Genomic DNA, 21,930 nt, shown 5'->3' with positions numbered 1-21,930 from the left:
TGTGCCCTTCTTTGCAGGACGTGGAGAAGGTGGTGTTTAATACTCGGTAGATATGAGTTGACAGAGTAGTCGCATTTGTTAGTCAGGATGAGACAGCCCAGTTCTTCAACATTTAACCCTGTGCAACACAGTCTGAAGGTTCAGACTGAGTAGTAAGCATTTCTTGTTTTAGAAAAAACAAGTATAAATTTCAGTTAGCTTTTCCAAAGGGTTGCCAAAGACTGCGATAAAGGAAAGAAGAGGGCATCCAAGTAGAGTCAGGCTGGAGAAGTAATTACAATTTTTAAAGGGGAGGGTCTGGGCCACCTGCACCAGCTGTAGGTCTGCCTGCTTGACCTCAGGTGAGATCCCCCACTCCAAACATGCCCATGGTTTTAGCCAAGCCAAAAGACAGAAGCACAGCAACAGTTAGGAATTGTTAGTAAAGAGCTGTAGCTGTTGAACAAAAACCACAGAAAAACACAAAATACACTGTATGCAGCTGAAAGGAAAAAAAGAGTTAATTTGATAAAAGAAAAGCAGACATTCTTTGTTGCATAAATCTTTCCAAAGCTGAAACCTCAGGATACTGCAACCACTCAGGCGAAACGCAACTGTTAGAAGAGCTCTGACTGTTAAGAAACTGCTCGACTCGATCTTCAGCAAAAACTTGTCTGGGCATTTTACTGGATTTCCTGAAATACCAGAAACAATACTGTAATAACAAGTTTCCTTTGAGGGGCGAAAAAGAAACCTGAACACACCCTTTATTCAAGCAAGGTATTTTTTACAGTACACAATAAGGAAAGACTGGTTTGATGAATCCTCTCAAGTCCTAATGACAGGTAGGAGGCATCCGAAGGCGCTTAGTTCTCCTGCACACACACACATGCATCCATACACGTGCACACTCACTCTCAGCAGCCATCAGACACACACACACACATCAGTAAACGCTCAATTTGTGTAACAACCCTTAGTGACTGCGTGCTGCGAGGAGAAAGCATTTTTGGCAATTTCTCTATCTATTTCACACTAGTTACTGGCTGTAAATTATGCAAGAATGAGTTAACTGCACTAAGTCTCCAGATTATTACTAGTCACTCAGCAGATCTGACATCCGCCCCAGAGGAACACATCAGCCTCCTACTGACTGCAGGTGAATGGAGAAGAAAGTAGGCACTTATCTCCTCTTTAATCTATCTCTCCAGTCAAGACTGATGATCATCTCACAAAATTAAGGGAAAAAAGCCTAAAGACTAAGCCATTAGCTGGGGAAAGAGAAGGGAAAAAAGGGTCAGAAGAGGCACAGAAATCTGATAGAGACATGAAAAAGCTGACTAAGAACAGTTCCTTTTGAACTTTTCAAACATATGTTACACCTTCATAGGCAGTGCGAGTCGTGTTCTTGAAAACTACAGGGACCACATGGTTAATCTTGTTTTCATATATCCCTTTAACTAATTAAAAAATCATAAGCTCTTATTCAGAGCTCAGTATTTTTAATATGCTCAGATAATGCAATTAACTCAAGAAGAAAAGCATTTCAGTAAAGCACCTTGTCTACACTGTGAGATCACGCTTCATATTAATTTTTTTCTAGATGCCATTTATGGGACAAACCTCCCCATATTTTCATCCAGTGCAAAGCTATTCCTTTGAAAGGGAACATTATCATCTATTTATTTCTCCTAGAGACAACACGTGCAAAGCTGTGTTAATATTTAAAGGTTTGTTAATATCTGAAGCTGACTCAGTTTCACCAAAACTGGTGTTAGACTACCTTTGCTGATTGATGATTAATGTTTTCACATCTATGTCTGGATACAAAGCAAGAGTTTGAAAGAAAAAGACTTGCTACTCTGTCTTTGCTCCAGTGAACACTGAAGAAAATAGATACAGCGTTCAGCTACTTTCTATCTCCAGCTTTAGAGCTTCATTAAGATTATTTAATGACCATCTTTTGATGGCAATATTGGAGAAATCTAAATGCAGTTGCTGCCTTCACAGGTCCAAAGCTGAGAAGAACTGTAGTGCCACATTTGTGTCCCAGCTGAAGAGGGATGCTTCAGTAGACTGGCATACGCAACAACGCTACATGCTTCTCTAGGAAGGAAGTGGATTCATAGCACTTGTGTCAATCCACAAAATTTGAGGAATGTCCTAAACTTAAATAAAACTTGCATGCAAGTGGCCTAATCTGTAGTTACCAATTTACAAATGTGAAGAAATCAATGTTATGGCTAACATAAATCAAATTAATCCATTCATTTGTATGTAACAGTTTCCGTTTACTGTATGGAACATAAATACCCAAACATGAATTGAGTTACTCCTTGCTGTACTGCATGAATCCCAGCAGAACGTTATAACAATGAATGAATCACAGTTATATATAAAGACAACATGTGGGATAAGGAAAGGAAAACAGTACTTTGTCACCTGAAGACTTGTTTACTCTGATTTTATATTAATGCACATAATCTAGGTTTTGCCTCTGACCAATTTTCTAAGCTTCAGAAACACTCCTCAAAGACATTTGTATGCATAATGACATTCACTCTCTTGTTTTCTGTACAGTTGAAGAGATCAGCATGGTATTTAAAACATATTTCCCTTTGGACCTTATTGTCTTACAATTGCAAACCTCTTAAATAAAAAGAGCAAAGGCTGCTTGGCTAATTTGAAACATGAGTAACATTCATAGTGCCAGCTTACATACTTAGCATTTTAGGTTCTCCTTTTTAAACCCAGGTCAAATATAGAAAATATGCAAAGATTAGGTTTTAATTACTCAGATGTTTTCAATGCCTGCAAAATCTTTTCAAGTCTCCATAATCCTATGAAAGAATTTCAATGGCAAAGGTCAGTATCTTCTTGGCCAAACGCAAGATGTTGACCTGCCTGTAGATGTTCATGAAGGAGGGTTGTGAAGAGGAGAGCTGGGCTCAGAAAGAACCACCTAAAAGGACACTTAACAGACTGAATGGACTTAGCAGTGCTTACTCACAGAGCTGCTTTTGCATACATAAATGCATGTTAAAACCCAGAGCTATAGGAAAACTATTGAAACAACTGACTTAGATAAATTCTAATCTCATCTATGTATCCCTGTGTCTTTTAAAACACAAGCGATACCGTGAATTTATGCATGTAGCATGATTTCCACACTGCTGTTCTGCATGGACTTAACTGAGTTTAGAGCACAGACTCTGTAGGTACGCTAGTGGGAAAGTATGTATGCCTAAGCTACAAAACTTGTTTAATCAGATATAAGCAAAATCTGCTAATTGTGCAGTTCATTACTGAGAATGCAAATTATAGTCCACATGCATCATATATTACCAATCAGGTCTGAAAATGGGTGTGGGAATAGTTTAAAGAAATTAATTATATGGATTTGATTGCATAACACACAGGTATTCTGTGTTTACAGGTTGAGTAACTGCAGGACTGAACTATGTGAAGATGTCTTCAGGCTGATGTGTAAGGAACCAAAATTTCAATCAACATCCAAGTTTCACTTTTCACTTCAGAAAACTATATATTGATCTATCGTTGTTTCCTAGAAAAGTTTTTGATTAGAAAGGTCAACATAGCATCAATAGAAATTATTCAAAGGTATGATAGTGAAATACTAACCACCTCTTATCGCCAAGTACAGACTGCTTCAGCTCAACACAACTCATTACTTAGAGTTCTGAAATGAGATAAACACCATAAAAAAAACCCAGCACACAAACAGAAACGTTCCTTGTGCCACAAATCAACCTCTGTGCAAGGCTTAGATACCAACAGGTCACTGCCCACTCTTGGTGAAGGCTGTTTCAAAATGTAATACCTCCCTCATCAGAACAATAACTACCTTTACCTTTGTTTGCAAGCAAGTCTTTAATACCTCACTTGACCTTCTCTTACCAGAAGAGTGATAGGCCTATCATGCTCATGAATGAAAAGCAATCATCCCTCCTTACTACTGAGACATCTTATGAGTCCTGAGCTTAGGAGAACCACACACTTCACTGAGCCAAGCAATGAGCTGGATGACCTGGAAAACCTGCAGAGGCTCTGTGTAGCTCATTGTCTTTTCCCATTGAATCCATTCTGCCTGTAAAATCCTGTATGGCACATTCAGCCTCAGCTGACTGAAGGGCTACAGCCCTCTCCCAGCAGGCAAAATTCTACGAACTGGTGATTCCCATGTTTATTTCTGCATTGTGGAAGTCCCTGCAAGACCTGTGCCTCTGCCTGGATTTAAAACTGACTTCTGAAAAAGGGTGCACTGACTTGAAAAGCCGGTTGACTCTTCTAGAAAAGATCAAAGTTTCAGCAGCGACAGGTTGGGAAAACCAATTTGAGGAAGGCCTCAGGTTGTCCCTGAGGAGGATCCTGTTGTCCTTATGATTGTCTTAAGTGCACAGCTATAGCACATTTACTCACTTATCTTCCTGTGCAAAATCTCTTGCACGAGTGCAGACTGGCTGCACGCATTTAATATCTGCAAGTATTAAAGCCTGTACGTTAGCAAAGGTTATCAGTGACTAAAAGCCAGCAATAATAAAGGTTATCTCTTCTCCCAGGCCTGAACTACCTAGGAAATGGAGACATGCAAGGTTATCGATTCCAATTTCTCATCTCATTTCTGTCTGGTCGACAAGCCAGTTCTTCACCTACCCGGGAAGGGTACAGGGCTGATGCGGAGCCACGCGCTCGCTGTGCTGCAGCTGTGACAGTACAGCTCTGTGGGGCTGAGGGCAGAGCCCTCGCGGCGGCTGCGCCAGAGCCGGGCACAAGCCCCCGTGGCCCCGGCGGCCCCTTCGCAGCATAGCATGGCGGCGGTCCCAGCCCCGGAAGAACGACACACAGTTTGAGGAGCAATGGCCTCCCATACCGAGAGCGACACACTTAGATATGAAAAGGAGGAGGAAAGGACGCAGGCTAACATGTCTGGCATTGTGCTGAGCTGGCTTTCACTCACACTTGCACCAGTTTGTGCATCAGCCGTTGCCTTATCTGTCACGTACCGTGCAATGTTGAAGAGCTCTGGATGGTAAGGTAGCTGGATTCGCATTTCTGAGATTCGATATCCAGGTCTCCAATTTTTAAGATCAGGCGTTTTCCCAGAGGCACTTGGATTTTCTTTTCGCAAAGAGTGTAATTTGGGTACGTGCCAGGATAGTTCTTGGATGCCAGGGTCCCGCTGTCTTGATACATCACTGTGTGCCCACATCCTTCCCCTGCGGCAGAGAAGAAACAAGGAAGAGAAACAAAACTTATTCCTCAATAAAAAAAATGCCTAAGAAAATACCAGCCACATGATCATGTCTCACATGCACTTCCAGCTTTTAAAAAAGTATTTTGTAGTACTCCACCTCAGTTATGCTTTTGGAACATAGGTAACTAAAATACAGTCATATTTCTCTTGTAAAGCAGTAGAAAGTAGGGTTGGAAACACTCACAAACTCAGATGGGTTTGACAGTCTGTACTGTACAGAGTCTCTCTGGCTTTCTGTTTTACAGCCAAATCCTACTGAAACCCTGAAGGTGCAATTCCACGTGTAATAGGTAGGATCCTTCCTTCAGTACTTTTCTCCCAATTATCATTCCACATTTTATTTCCATAGAAAGAACCACCAGGGAAAAGGTAACTGAATCATACATGAAAGCACAGACATGATTTAACTACACTCTATCACGGACCTGACTCCTCTTACTTTCCTGTCGGTTTTCTTGTGCCACCTCCACAATACAAAGAGCACAGGGAACAAGGCAAAGACGCTTCAGAAGTGGGACATGCATCGTTGACGATATGCAGGCTACTTCATGGTAGCATGCCCAGAGATGTAAGTGCTGCTGCCTCCTTGCTCAAGGAGTGAGGGTGGGCACCCACAAAGTGTTTTTTCATGGCCCTGTGCAGGAGCCAGCTCAGCTTTGGAGCCTCTCCTTGGTGGACGGCATCTGAGGAGCAGCTGCAGCAGAACGTATGACAACAGGAAAAGGCAGATGGAAATACATGGGGGGATGTGGGGACTGACATGGAAAACAGGAAGCATCCACAGAGGGGAAGGAAGCAGGTATCAGATAAGAGACCTTGACTGCTAAAGGAAGCAATTTTTAGTGAACTAGTTAAAAGTATACTTGTAAATTAGAATTTCTGTATAAAAGCTTAAGTGATTTAATTCTGCTGAATCTTCCAAATAATGGGAACTATTGTAATAGTGGAACTAGTACCATATATATGTACATATAATAGGCAGTCCTTAGTTTTAGGTCAGTTAGGGCATAGGTACTCCTCACGTATGAGTCTTGTATACTTTTATCCCTTTATCACTGCAAAATGGAAACTAGTCCTAGAAGTGTTAATAAAATAAAGAATCCTGCAGAGTTGGGTATTCACAACGTTCACTTTAACTACCCAGAATTTTACTTTTGGGGATATTTTGGTTAAACTTGATTTGATCTGTTAATTACTTTCTGAATTTCCTTTCATAATCACTAGGAGGAACAAACATAAAATTTGATAAAGATTATTTAAAGGTGAAGACCTAGAAATGAAGCGTTAATAAAGAAACGTGCCATAGCACGGGTTGGGGGGGAAAAGTGGCATGCTGTGCAAAGATAAGCTCCAAGCTACCAAACTTTGACTTGCTACTGTATAATTACACTGCCATTTCATCCAACTCACTCAACTGCTTTTTCATAAGCAACAGCATTTGTTTTGAAGCTTTATCATTATTACTAGCTTTGTTGCCTGCTATTTAATTTCATAGCAGGTTCATGCTTGGAATAGAGATGAATAAGAGACATAGATCCAAAACTGTATCACCATAAAACATTTTAAATAAGTTTTTTCAGATCTCCTTGTTCATACACTTTAAAACACATCTGTTGTTCAAGTTTTTTATCCAAGCTCTATTTATTTCAGAATGCATAGGAAAATGGTCAAGATGGAAGGCAAACTGGCCTCTTGATCAAATCATTTTTTTAAAGGAAACTTTCTGCAGCAGAAACAAAAATATAAGGAGCAACACCGTACATGTGCTGGCAATTTTCTGAACCCAGAGAGGGGTCCAGGGAGGTCCAGGCAGTATAAAACCAGATCACTTCCAGCAGGCCACAGGACAACCTTGCCACCTGTGTAGCTGACTGCTGTGTAGTGAAAAAGAACTGCCCGTGACCTTTAATTTAGGCTGCGTGTTTCTAACTGTATTTTCATCAGGCCGGCCAAAGCAAACAAAGTGACTACAGTTGGAGCTTGGTTTGCAACTTTATCCGTACTGGTGAAAGGGAAACCAAAGGGAAAAATTACACGATGACCACAAAATGCCATGGGCACGAACTCTTTAAAATCAGAAGTCTAGAGTCTGCATAGCCTTCATCTCGCTGAGCCACTTTCTGGCCTGTCTCACCTCAGTAAAATCCCAAGGATCCTTTGTGATGCAAAAAACTCTCCTGTTTTGAAAAGACATCACTATCATGGTAAGACCCTGACAACTGTGCAGATCAGCGAGCATTATATTTCTGCAGAAAGTTTACAGGCAAAACTGTACACCAGAGACCGCAGCCTGCCATCCTCCTCCGCCGAGGTTATATGAGGTCTTGTTCCCAGGGAATCTCCTTATTTTAAAATCTGCCTTTGAGTCAGCATTGAAACGTATTAACACAAGAACATCTTTTGAGCTAAGAGAGCATAAATGCTATTTTCTGACTTTTTTCACTGGTGGAGCATGGTCATTCAAAGTCTCCAGCTGATGAGCGGCAAGTGCAGCATCGTCCTGTACCTGTAGCGTCCCTTGCTGCCTCTGTTCTGCCTGCCTCAAGGGAAAAGGTTACAACAACAGCTCATTCGCCACACCAAAGCGACATCCAAAAAGTCAGACCAAGTCCTAGTAACTATCGCTTACAGAGAAGCCTGACTGCAGCTCTAAATTTTGAGTTTCTCAGCAAGATTACAAGAGCAAAGAAAAATCGTATACTGAAATTTGCTGGGAAATGCACCCAAGGGGCAGAGTCTGAAGGTAGAGAGAGAATGCAGAGTAAAACTCAGGATGCGGTAATTTATTCAAAGAGAGATTTAATGACTAAAAGTAGTAAAACACTTATAAATATAACCCCCACTATATACCAAAGGCTCAGAAATGGAGGAAAATTGTAAGGAGTTAAAAACATATCCCTGTTCTCATTTTCAAATGAAAAATGTGAACAATACTACCATTACTTTTGTTCTTATCATTATTTTCCACATGAAAATTTGATTTTTAGTAGAAATGTATTGACGGAACCTCAGATGCATTGAGTTTAAAACACAGCTGCTTCTCCTTATTAAAACTATGTTTTAAATACCTGATGTCGCACTCTTTTCTATAGGCACAGCTCTTCTGGCTGGAAACGTGTGTGTTCAACCGGTCAGTTCAATGCAGGATTTCTTGCTAACACTAAATTTTCACTTAGCATTACTTGCGAGAACGGCTTTTTCTCACCCCATTTGGCAAGAAGCTGTCAGCCTTGCCTCAGACATCCAGGTTTCATCACTTCTTACTGGATGGGAGCAAAGCAAAATATTTAAGCACAAGGTATTCGGCAGCCAGAAAGTCTAAACATGCTTAGATTTAATAAAAATCTCTCCTCAGCACCAGGAGTTACTAAAAGCACATCAAACATGCTTTGTAAACCGAGTACCCACGGGCATTTGAATCAAGATCAAGATTGCGGTCTCTGGATCACGGGCGCCTGCCCGTTGGCCTACGCTCACGTTGTACCAAAGATCACACAGCACTGGCATTAAGGCTGTTTACCACAGATAAAAATAGTCTCCTGTGGCAGACGATGGAAATAACTCCCCAAGAAGTGAGAGCCACGGCCAGCACCTTCTGCCGCAGCAGCGAGGCACACCGCTTGCACCTCGCCCTCTCTTGCACGGCGCTCACCGAGGGCAACGCATCCATGTAAAATCAAACCTGGGACCCCACCAGAAGATGCCAGTGCACGTCCCTGTGGAGACGGTGAGAGGATGTACCAGGTGGATGGAGGGTAGCACAACCTCCCATCCTCAGACACATGCATGACAGATGTGCACGGGACAAGGTGGAGGAGTATCTCCAGGCAGCTGCGCCTGGGCTGGGTCTGAGTCTGACCGCGGCTGCTGGCTCGTGGGCAGGAGGGCCCTCTCCACGACTGCAGCTGCCCGGGAAGGATGTAGGTGATGAAATTGATGTCCAAGAACAAAGCTCTGGCCCCACGCCACGAGCTGCCCCAGACACAGCCCCTGACAGGGACTGTGGCTTTAGCAAAATGGTGATGGTCCCTAAAAGCAGTGGAGTTGGGAGATCTCTGAAAATGATGCTGGTTCCTTGAGGTACCCTCTGGCCACCCAAAATCACCCGGCTGTGCTGGCGCTCTCCTCCCAAGCCCAGTCAGCGCACAAGCCGAGCCCCGGCCTCTCAGGCCTGCGCGCCCCGGGCTCTTCCGGCCCTCGCTCGTGTGCGCGAGCGGACGCGCGCAGCGCCTTCGCCCAAGCACCCAGCATGTCCCCCTCACAGCTAGGGAAGAGGCTACGGGTTTTCAAGTAACTGCTGTAAAGGGTTTCCACGTGCCGCACCTTTCCCTCGAACATGTTTATACCCCCCACTACAGAACAGTTACATAGCCCAATACCAAAGCACATTTTCAGAAGCATTGCTACAATATCCTGGCAGCAAACAGCTGCCTTTTTCATCCTTCTGATTCACCCTTACTGAGCAATTAATAACGGAGGACTTGGACTCGCTCCAGTGCTAAATTCGTGTTATACCTAGGCGTGCTCACGCGCACGCCAGCAGCTCCCTGCCCTCTTCCACCCCACTGCACGAGCTCCATCGGCCACCAGCATTGCCCCCTCAGCCTCTCTGGCTACTGACTCCCACTACCTGCTGCCCCTGGGCTGCCAATCTCGTCTCACCGGGACAAGGACCCCCAAAGCAACCTTGTTTCCCTCTCTGCCTTTTCACTCCCAGTTTGACATCCTTTTGCACGCCCGCCTGCTTGGTGGTGCTCAGGGCAAGGTGTGGTGCTCCTACCCTGTGTGGAGGCCAGGGCACAGAACTGGTGGGGGACTGCTGGCCTCTCCTTCCTTCCCTCCTCTCTTCCTTCCCTTGAGAGGAGAGAGCAGAAAATTGATTTTGTATACCTAAATTTTTGATTCAGCCAAAAATCGGCATTTTCTGAAGAGCCACAGCTGCAAATGGACACAGCCAAAGTGAAGAAAACGTCACTGAGTTGAGGGTACAGCTTTGTGAGCTCTGATGAGAAGCCCCACGAGGAGAAATGAGATTCCTCGTCTTCCATGTTGCTTTCCCTGAAGTAATAACGCCAGCTTATTACAAGATACAACAGTGACTGAGTCAAGAAGGAGTTCTGCACCCATGTTTGAAAGAAGATTTGAGTTATGCATAAGAACAGATAAGTATCTAAAAAAGAAATCAATTCTTTCTAGTCAAACCTGTGCCCTCCCTGCTCATGTGAGATAGGAGGAAAGACATGGGAAAAAACAAGTTTTTCCACCAGATGCCATCCACATCCACTGGCGTGGTCTGACGACACTTCAGGTTTCCATACACCTGCTCTGACCTCTTGTCACTAACAGAACCGTGCACGCTGCGAGCACGAACAGGTTTGTACCTCCACTGCTTCCAGAGGCGGCGGAGTAAAATCCAGAGTTAAGCGCTTCATCTCTAACCTCTCCACTGCCAAACCTGCATCAAGACCATCAGCTCTTTACTGCGCCATTATAATGGAAGAGAGAGACTACCATGCGACCGGGACCTAAATCCATTGCTTCTCCAGAGAACGATGAAGCTATCAGACCTCTGTGCTCAAGCAGGTAACAAAAATGAAGGGCAACATCACAGGCCTGAGGCATCGCTGGGCATGCCAGTACCCCCAATCCTCCTCCCCGGCAGCGCTGGGTCCCACAGCCACAGGCGTCACAGGGGGCGGTGGGAGGGTGACCACACATTTGGGGATTTTGCAAGCCACCAATTTCAGGGCAGATGTCATTCACGCCGGCTGAGCAGCTGGCTGAGCCCTGCCTCTAAAGAAGTATATAAATCGACAGCAGGTTTTTTTCAGAAGTCCAGCTTTACATTCTTCACAATATTTTGTGGATGCAGCAAGAGCTATTTTCAAATAAAAAAGAAACAACTGAAAATTAAGGCAAGTCTATAATCATCTGAAAAAACAGTGACTGCAATCTTCCATAGCCTTTAAATTAGTATTAATATCTTTTCAAGACAAGAAGTCTCCCACTTTGCAGTATGCCCTACTGCAAAAGGAGAAATGAATAGCATGTAAACTTTTTCTTTGAATTGCATTTTAATTTGTATGACTCCCTTAGGTTCCCAGGAAACATTTTAACTCCTGTGCTGCAGCAGTTCCTCGGGACACCCATTTTGCTGCCCAAGCTAACCAAGCAGTGGCTGGGAGAAGGGCCGAGAGCAGGAAGGGAAGGCAGAGCAGCAGAAGAAACAAAGGAACATTGTGGAGTGCTGATATCGTTGCTCAAATTATTGACTTACCAACTTCAAAGGGATGCAAAAGGAGAAGGAGGTCAAACAAACCACAGCGCGTTTTTCCCTCCTCTTCACAGACATTATTTACTGTAATGTCCCTCAAAGTAGGAATGAGAAAGCAGCAAATGATCTCCAATTGGTTCCACAGTGGTTCCATAAATCACAAATTCCCACCACGCACCCAGCTGCGATTGCCCCCCCCCAGCCGATCGGGCTGCGGCTGGGGGCTGGCTTGCCTCCGGGTGTCCCCGCAGCCAGCCTCAGGAGGTGCTCTGCCTCAAACATATAAGAAAGCTGTTTTAGTAACCAGTTTTATCGCCATCATCAAGCATAGAAAAAAATCCCCGACAACCATGCTAAACGTCTTATCTAGCAAAGTGCCTTACATCCGTGCTACTATTTTTCAAAGTTAAAGAGGTTTTTTAGCAGTTGCAAGCACAGTCATATGCCAGTAGCCATACTGTGTTGACCTACATAGCAGTGACTTTGCTGGATTGCCACAACCAGCCTGGGCAGCCTTTACTACCACAGAACCTCCTCACCTTTGCAGAAGTTTGCAAAGACAAAAACCTAGAGAGATCTGAGCTTTTATTTATTCAGCTGCTAAAAAGAAAACAGTAATCTCTTTATAAGCAACTTCTTCCATCAACAGGAAGCCATGTTCCACTGAAGAGGGAACTTCACACTCAGTATTCAGGCTTGCAACCTTAACAAGCAGTGGAGTAAATCTTACTTAAACTAACACAAATGTGAACAAGAAACTCACGCACCAAAACTCTTCCAGTTTCACTGTATCCATAAAGAATTGGTTAATTTTCCTGCTTAATAGAATAACTTTCTGGAGAGCAACCATCTTGTCTGCATATACATCTTAGGGACTTGGGTCAGGATGAAGCTACATTGGCGCAAGAGACCTCAGTGACAAGACAATTCAGATTACCGTAGAAATCACAGTGTGAAAAGAAGAGAAAGGCAGCTACAGCCTGGTAGTCCTTTCCCTATGAATTATTTATGAAGACACAGGATTAAGCAGTTGCTGCATTCTGTAAAGAACAAGATCCTGCAATACGTAAGGGACAAGGTTTACACAAAAATGTAAATAGCATCATACAGTTTTCTTGCTTTGCTTCTATTAAATACACAAATAGTAGCAAACGAGGTTTGCCTTTGCTTTTCAGGATCACTATCTGGTTCCATCACAATCTGTGAAAGACAGACAGTACCAGAGTACATGTCAAAAATAAATATGTTTTAGTCACTGCTTCCAGGACTTAGACAGCATACCCAAATGTAGTCCTCCAAAGAAGTGAGTTTCAGCACTGGAATTTGCTTTTCAGCACTCCAAATACAGCACTCTCAAGCTTGTGGGTGTGAGAAAACTTCCATGCCTTTTTAACTGCTGCAACAAAAGAGATTTGTAATTTTTAATTTATTTACTTATTTTCTGCATAGCTGCATTTAAAATTTGTCAATGCTTTTCTTTTATGGAGATTGCTGTGATCGACCACCTCAACATTTTATTGGTCTGTGTGTTTTTTGGAAACAGATATGAGAATGGAGCCAGGACCCTTGTGAAGCTTCAGTGCTAAAAAGGCTATGGGGAACAAATATCCCACAGAGGTTTATTCCCTGTCCCTCTGCCCACAGCATCCCAGCAATGCAGCAGGGAGATGGAGCCCCCTCCCACCTCGTGCTGGGGGGACGTTGTGCCATTAGGGCATCTCCTCCGATGCTGCTGATCTGGGGCAAACAAGCAGTCGGATTTTTATTAAGGGCTTTTCAGGCAAAATAGGAAACGCTAATCTTCACTGAGAGACATATCGTATATATGCAAATTGTTTGCTCTACTTTCTCCATCTGGTCCCCCCCCCCCCCGGTTTTTCTCTTCACTATGCTTTACTGGAGATTAACTTACAGTTATATTGCACCAAATTTGGACTGTGTGGGAAACATATGCTGCAAGCTCAGGGCCAGATGCGAATATTGGGTTGCACAGGAATAGGAATATTCACAGCAGTGCTAAGGACTGACAAACCCACAGGGACAGGAAATTCAGAGGCACCAGGGTAAGAAGAGGCTGAAGCAGAGCTGTTCCAGTTACAGTAGCAGGTGGGAAGGCAAGAATTCAAGACAGCTTTAATTTGGGTAAGAGGAAATGGCTGAACATGATAGGATGAAGCTGCCACCCCCCCCCCCTTTTTTAATATGCAATTCCCTTGTTAGTGTGATACAAGTCAAGCAAGACTGACAGTTATCAATGATGAAGGGTGGTGTTTTTTCTTGAAATCAAATCTGTCCCAGCTTACTTGAAAAATCACACATTCACCTTTCTTGCCCGTATGCCTAGGTGGAATACGTGATTTGTTAGTAAGAAAGGACAACAGAAAGCATGCCACCTTTTTCTCAAAGCAAATTATGCAACCCCCCCATTATCCTCAAGGTATAAATTAACACATATCTCAAAAGAAAAATAACTGGTTTGTGATGGAAACAATAATTGCCATTTATTAGAAAGACATAATTTTCTGTTTTGCCTTTTGACTCAGTCAACCCAACTTCTAGGAAACTAGCTATTTCCTCCATGGTTATTGCAATCTAACAACGACTGGTTCCTTACAACTTAAGTAGAAATGGAAGCAAAAATTAACTGAGCTGAGATGAAGATACAGCCAAAGAGCTACATCAGGTTTCTGACCTAGAGCACCAAAAAGCAAGAAATAACTTTTTTTTTTTCCCCTCCAGTATTCTCACGTGACCAGCCTGCCTGATACCAGTCATCAAGGTATTAGCCAGAATGGTATGCTGAGAGGCTCCATAAACCAGGAAATTTTGTGATCTCTCTGGTTCATTGTGGTTACATATAGTTGCTGTGAAATATATCTGAAATTAAAAAAAAAAATAAAGAAAGTAGCCACACCATTACTTAAGTACTATAGTGTTGGTTGTGGCACTGTATGTGATCTACAGCATCGTTTCTGTGTTTATGTGACATGTTAATATCAGACTGCATAAAAGATATTTGCAAATGGATGTGAAAAATAGCACAGAAGAGAATGTACACCACTTGTACTGAAACGCCATAATTTTATTTGACTGGATTTTTTGATTAGCAGAAGTATCAAACAGTCATATTCTCAAGTTTTGAAAGAGGGTACAGCAGAAAGGTCTGAACAAGTTTTCACTCATCTTGAGTGAATATCTCAGTGTAACTGCGAGATTTATTTTGGTACAATATTATTTTGCTTTCCACCTAGAGAAAGGTGAGAAATTCACAGGGACTGAATTTCGTCTAAAAAAATTAGCAGATTCATTTTCAAAACACAAGTATTAGCACTTGTTGAAAATCAGTATGATCTCAGATACCTATTTTAAGGACCACAGGTTTAACTACACCTCTTCTATCTGTGACAAAATATGCACAGATCAGCAAGTGCTGATTTCAACCCTTCCTGGGTTTGAAAATTACCACTACTTACGACCACTCAAGTACTCACTGCATGTTGCACAATACTTCATATTACAGCTTACCCATTGAAACTCTGTTTTAAAGCCTTCAGCTCTGTGGCTGCCAGGAATTTCAACTTCAATTCCCTCATACCATGCTGACACAAGAAACATGGGATGATACAAACCCTTGGTCTCGGGGAGAAGCGGAGACAACAGGGAGGGCAACAGCTCCAGCATTAGCCATGGACCTCACTGACAAAGCCAGAATCCTTGAATTTATTTTACAGATCAAAATGTTGGGTTTTTTTCCATACCTGGAGGACAAAATGGACCTTTTTTTTAAAATGAGCTCATTTTACAAATGAAGCGTAGCTGACTACTAAGTCAAAGCAACCCACCAACACAGAACTGGTGTGGCACCAGAGCAAAACACAAGTAGCTTCAGGCAGAAGCCGCATGTCTCCATTCTACGCAGTTACCACAGCTGCAACAACAAGGCTCAGGCACGTAACAAAGCCATTCTGTTCGGATGGGGAAAGAAATCCACCTATCTTTCCAGTGTTTTGAAGTCTCTCCTACTACATCATGAAGAAAAGTTTTGTTTGATTTCTAGCAGGACACACGGGCCTTTGTATAGCACGAGGGATCGCATCCAGAATTCCCCATGTGTTTTTGTAACTTGAAATAAACACAATTTTTATCCAGTAGACATGAACATCTGGAAGATGACATCAACATGACTTCAACTTTAATGTCAAAGCATTAGACTGAAATCCAACATGATTGAACAATTTGTGGTGCAAGTGCCAGAAACTTGAACATCACAGATTAAAACTGTGATGGAAACGAGGTTTTCTGCAGCAGCTGAGGGAAGAAACAACATTTTAGAGCTTCACAAAATGCCTGATGAAGATTATTGTAATTACAGTAGCAGCCTGAGCTTAACTGTGTGATACTAAATATCAAAATTAAGATCCTGGTCTTGCAGGAAGCCTTGGGTCTGGGCTTCTAGCCTTGCCCTGCTCTGCTTTCCCCATTTGTCCCTCTTCATGGCGCATGAAAACACCTTTACTGAAGCCCTTTGGCAAAGGCAGCACAGCCTGGGCGCACTTGTCCTTCCCTCTGCCTACACGGAGGAGCAGCACAGAGCTGCTGCCACGAGACAGCAACCCTGTCCCATCAGGGGAACCGAAATAACCAGTACAATCGCTCTGGGACTGGAAATCCTGCTTGGGGAGAATGAGAAAGTCCCACCATCACTACACTAAGCCCTCAGGTCTTGGAAGGAAACTCCTGAGAGGCAAGTCCTGGCTCCAGCGCAAGAAGAGACAGGGAGAGAGGGAATGAAAGGCCAAAATGTGTCCTCCTTGTAACACTCTCGGCTACCAGGCTTAATTATACAGGATCAACAATCCTAACCATAACTACTGGCAGCCTCTCTATGTGCAAGCATCCAGCCAACCTCAAAAATGTGGCACTCACAATTTTCAGACAAAAATCAGTTTAATTAGATAGTTCATAGTTTATTCTGAAAGCAAAAATGAAGATATCTGTATACTCTTAAAACTAGTCAAACCACTATCCTTTTTTATTGAAGCATCACTATTAGTTTGACCCCGTTTGAAGTTTCCTACTCCCAGTTGTAAGGCTAATTAAACCTTTTGGGGAAGTTGTGTGCTCATTCTTAGGCACTGCTATTAACATTTTTTTTTTATTGCAGATAGTTGGGATCCAACGCCATTCCACTGAATCCAGTCAGAAGGATTTTTATTTTGATTTTGTCTGGCTTGTTTTATTCTTAGCAGATGGTGCAAATCCATGTGTTGATAAGTACACACCACAGGAGAGCATCTGATATGATACAGCCAGCCCCAAACTACAGTGATGTCTCTGCTGAGGACTTCAGTGCCCACCACCACTCAGGATCACACTTCTTGGCACAGTGTGTTAGCTCAGGTGGGCTTTCAAAACTATACCACGTCTGGTACCTGAAATGGCTTTGGAGCATCTCTATACAGTAGCATAAGCATCCTCAAAGTCGGTGTTTTTCAAACTATTTTTTAATATTGTGCTACATATGTAACTCCAATGGATTAAAGAGGGCACAGTTTTGATAAATATAAGTGAATGTATTTTTGCACATGCAAATCAACAAGTAATTTGCATGAAATATGATTCATCAGCCATGCATGTTACATGCAGGTAACAACTTTCCCAAGGCATCTTTTTCTCCCTCCTTTGTCAGTGAGACTCCCAGTGGCCTTGCTGTCTCTGATTTTGTTTGAAATACGTCCCCTGATAACCTAAAGAGAAGTACATATAAAGGACTTAGAGATATTTATAGCAAAGTCTGTGTGACTGAAAACATTGCAGTTTTCATGTGGTGTGTACAGGCATTGCTTATGAACTGCAACCGGAAAACTGTTGCCTCCCTCTTCAGAGATTCTAGTCAGCACTCACAAGGCAAGACAGAGGGAGCCCAGGAAGGAAGCAGGCATAAAGACAAAATGCAAACAAGCTGAAAATTTACCAATCACTTATATTCAGAAACTGGAGGGGGCTGGGTACAAGAAAGACTCATCTCTATCTGCATTTCAGACCGCTGGACATGGGCATGCAAAGTGGATTAACATGATCACACCAATATTCCTCAGTACGGGTTCTGTACAAGCCCCTGAGAACAGGCTTAGTCTCTCATAATTACTGCATATGCTGTTGTCACATTAAATAACAGCCTCGCCTCAAAATGCTTCAAAGTCAACTGCCCATCAGCCCTTCCAACTGGGCACAACTGTTAGAGACAGGAATAGGGCAGGCAAAGTTCGAGTAAAGCGCAGCACTAAAACACAACGTGAAAATAAATGACTTACAGCAAAAGCAGTGGCTTAAATCTTGTTCTTAATAGAGTAAAATCCCCCTTTCTCTCATGCCTTCCTACAAGCAGCCAACCCTCAGGTCAGTTTTAAGTCCTACTAGCCAGAAATGTAATAGAAGATGACTCAGAACTCAACTCTGATTTAGGTATCTGCCACCCACAGTTATGGTGGTTCCAGATCTTGCTCAATGGGACCAGAAGGAAAAATCAGAGAATGGTGAAAGGCCAAGATAATATGTTCAGCTTTTCTCTCCTTCTGCCTTGGGTTCAAACCACTGGAAGGAGATTTTGTAAAGAGATACCAGCGCAGGCACAGCTGTGTGAGGTTGGCAGGCAGAGAACAAGGTATATTTTGTGCCTGTCAGCAAAGCACTGGCAGCCGAAACCACAAGAGAAGTTAAGATCAGCATATAGCAGAATAAAGGGGAAAAGAAGAACCTTTTATTATATATCCCAAAGTTATTTATTACTCATGCACAATGATAGGTGAGATATTTGTCCCCAGGTGAGACCTACTAAGCTTATAAATATGTCTTAATTAAAATCAGTTCCCTAAATGCTCAGCCTTTTCTGTCATCATTCTATGAACAACAAAATTCCATGTTTTGTAGATGCCCTTGGACACCATAGACATTTAACATTTTCAAGAGCAGGAAGAGAGCCGACACCTGGCTCTCTATACAGTCACACTCAGATACGAGCTGTTCTACAAAGTAACCAAGCCTGGTGAAAAAAGGGGACTTTCCTGAATTTAGAAGTTAAATTTAAGAGAAGTTCTTTAAGAGAACCAAAGCTGTAACAGCCAGCTTCATCCTTGTTCTACAGCATCCCTTAGGAAAAACTGAAGGGGAAGGTAAGCTGGTCATGAAAAAAAGCAGGTTGTACAGCCAGCTCATGAGAAGCCAGAAAAATGTATTACTTTATTTTGAAAAATGAGTATTTTTAAATCAATGTATTTAAACCAGCACATATTTCTTTGAACCAGCTGGTGAGAGACACCAGTGGTGACAAGATACAGAATTAGCTGAAACTCGAGCCTGATTCACTCTGGCACTTCTCATGCTCCATTACAACTTTTAACTCAAGTCAAGAAGCTTCCTACAAACAGGAAGTTTGTACCCACTTACCCTTATCTCCTTTCCCTACTGGTACGCCTTTAGAACACTTAGACCCTAATTTATAGGGTAATACCAATAAGCAAACAAATAGAGCAACTGCCCCCTGAGGAGAAAGGAAAGACAGGGGTCAAAAAATCTCTCCTGCCTTCTAGACACTGGGCAGACTATCTCATAAATTTAAGTTTGGTCCAAAGAGAATCAGGCAAAAATATTACTTGTGTTTCCAAGCTGCTAGTTTGATAATAGAAACATTTTTAACATGGAAACAACAAAAATGCTTTTACCAATTAATTTGGGAATACAGACAAGGAATAGGATTCATACTTACTGCTTAGTGTATGCACTAAAACCCCCAGAAATCCCAGCAAACTTACTAACTGACTCTCCAAATTACTTTCTCCTTGATGTTATCACAAGCGAGACAAACATTGCTGAAAGAGGAAAGAAACAAACAAAAAACCCATCACCAAAATACTGATGAAAAGGGGAGATTGAGAAAATATTTTCTTTGCTGCATGTATGCTTCCTGGAGCATATCAAGTTAGAGTCTCTAAACGGGGAAACATGTTGAGGACAGAACAGCAAAGCTGGCATGACGCTGACAAGCGGAAAGGCGACACAAGTCATCCAAATTCTCCCTTCTGTGGGGATCTGTATCAGGAATCTCCTTTAATAGGAAGTTATGGGGAAAAACAGGTATAAATCAGCCAAGCAGAGTACTTTGTACCACTGCCTGAATGCAATGCTAATGCACAGCACTGGGTTCTGGAATTTGCAGCCAAGTTGGAACGTTAATACGGGGACTACTAATTTTTCCGAATGCGTTGTCAAACTCATTACCGCGCCTAGTTGCCAGTGTTAGCTACTTTACCAGGAGCTGTCAGTGAACTCTCCTAAGACGGATGCAACAGGCCGTGCAATGCCACAGCCAGAAAGGTGCAACTCCTCGGCAGGAGCCGCCAGCCGTACTTGCAAGTGACGCAGGAAGCTTCACCATTAGCCCCATAAAAACGCGGGGGAAAGAGGAGAGCACCCGGGCCCTAACCTCAGCAAGCCGCCGCATGACAACAGGGCTAGCAAGGTCCCCTTCCAGATGCCTAGAAAGCCTCGGTCCGGCGCGACTAAAGGGCACATCCTTTCCTCAAGCAGGCAGCAGAGCAGACCAGCCCATCCCCGCGGCCGGGCGGGGGCTGCCGGCCCCGGTCGGAGCCGGGGTGGGGGCTGCTAGGAGCTGAGCGCCGACCGCCGCGCCCGGGGCTCCCGCCCGGGCTGGAGAGGCGCGGCCGAGGCCGTGCGCCCCGCCGGGGCCGCTCACTGCCGCCCGCCTGCGACTCGCCGGAGAGTTTTCCCCACTTATCTGACTTAAAAAAAATATTTTTAAAATTAAAAAGTTCTAGTTAACGGAAGATTAAGAAAGCCATAGTATATGTTTGCCGTAAGGCCGGTTACCAGTTTAATCTCGCAGCTACTCAGACGCGGGGATAAGCCCGGCAAGGATTACCCAGGTCAGCTATATACAGCTATGTACAGCTATACACGGCCCCGGGGCCACGGCGGCAAGGGCGGCGCGGCGCGACCCCTCCCCGGCACCCCACCGCTCGCCCCCGGTGGGGACCCGCTCCCCCTCGGCCGTTCCCGCACTCACCCAGCGTCTCGGCCCGCAGCCAGAGCGGGGCCGAGGCTCCGAGCAGCAGCGAGAGCAGCAGCGAGGGGGCGGCCCGCGCCCCCTGGGCCGGGCCCATGGCTCCGGCTCTCGGCGGGGCGGGCCAGGCACAACTTCCCCACTTCCCTCCTGCTCCTTTCTCTTCTTCTTCTTCTTTCTCCTCCCCGCCTTCACCTCCTCCTCGCCGGGGCGGCTCCGGCGGAAAGGGGCGGCCGCCGCCCGGCATCCCTCCCTCCCTCCCGCAGGTGTTTCTGCGGGGGCGGCGAAGGGGCCGTGCGGGGCCGCGGCGGCCGGGCTGCCGCGCCACCGCCTCCCGCCTCCCCAGCCCGCGGCCGGGGGTGGAGAAAGGAAGCGGGGGACGGGGAAGCGCCACCGTTTCCATTGGGCTGCGGCGCGGGGCGTCTCCTCCCCTCCTGCCGCCGACCGAGGGGCCGGCTCGGCCCCGCCGCTCCCCCGGTACCGCTTCTCCCACCCGCCGCTGCTGTGGGGGTGCTGCACCAGGGCCGGGGGGCTGCCCACGGTTGGGGGGCTCCCCGCTGCGCTGCGGGCCCGCAGGTTACCCCAAACCCTCCCCGCCTGCGAGCCCTCGAAGTTGGCAAGCCAGGGAACTGGGGTGATTTAGTCTGGAGGAGGCTGAGGGGAGACCTTGTCGCTCTCTACAGCTGCCTGAGGGGGGGTTGTGGTGAGGTGGGTGTTGGCCTCTTCTCCCAAGTAACCAGCTATAGGACGAGAGGAAATGGCCTCAAGTTGCATCAGGGGAGGTTTAGACTGGATATTAGGAAAAATTTCTTTCCTGAGAGAGTGGTCAAGCATTGGAACAGGCTGCCCAGGGAGGTGGTGGAGTCAACATCTCTAGAGGTGTTCAAAAAATGTGTAGACATGGCACTTGGGGACATGGTTTAGAGGGCTTGGTGGTGTTGGTTTGATGGTTGGACTTGATGATCTTAAAGGTCTTTTCCGACCTTAATTATTCTGTGATTCTGTGATATATCCATATACATCTGTATATATATACACACATGTATGTACATACACGTTTTTAAGCGGAGAGGATCATGTTGCTGTCTGCAGGCTTATTCCCAGGCACGCTCCTGCAGCCACAGCGGGAAGGGGCGCGGTGGGGGGTGCAGGGACACTGTGGGGTGCCTGTGCAGGAGCGAACATGAGTGGGGCCAGTAGGCACTCAGCTGGCCCCTGCAGCAGAGCTGGGGGTCATACTGGGGCTTCCTGCTCCTGTAACCTGCTGCTGGGACAGTATCTCCAGGCAGGGACGCAAAATGCACCTCAACGTGTCCGAGCTTT

The 21,930-nt window shown here is 44.7% G+C and overlaps 1 protein-coding gene across 1 annotated transcript in view; it reads right to left on the bottom strand.

Annotated features, from left to right (window-relative positions):
* DCBLD1 (discoidin, CUB and LCCL domain containing 1) overlaps positions 1 to 20,957 on the bottom strand; it is a gene marked incomplete at its 3' end in the record, with an annotated part of 47,695 nt that extends 26,738 nt beyond the window's left edge. The window contains exons 1-2 of the mRNA XM_081997428.1: positions 20,611 to 20,957; positions 5,004 to 5,216 (exon numbers count right to left, since the gene is read on the bottom strand). Coding sequence (XP_081853554.1) covers positions 5,004 to 5,216; positions 20,611 to 20,854 — 457 coding nt within the window. The 5' untranslated portion in view covers positions 20,855 to 20,957. The remainder of the gene's footprint in view (positions 1 to 5,003; positions 5,217 to 20,610) is intronic.
* Positions 20,958 to 21,930: the final 973 nt, after the last annotated feature.

The sequence above is a fragment of the Phaethon aethereus genome (assembly GCF_964289735.1).
Source record: "Phaethon aethereus genome assembly, chromosome: 3".
In the NCBI taxonomy this organism is placed as follows: domain Eukaryota; kingdom Metazoa; phylum Chordata; class Aves; order Phaethontiformes; family Phaethontidae; genus Phaethon; species Phaethon aethereus.
This window is presented reverse-complemented; position numbering and strand designations above follow the sequence as displayed.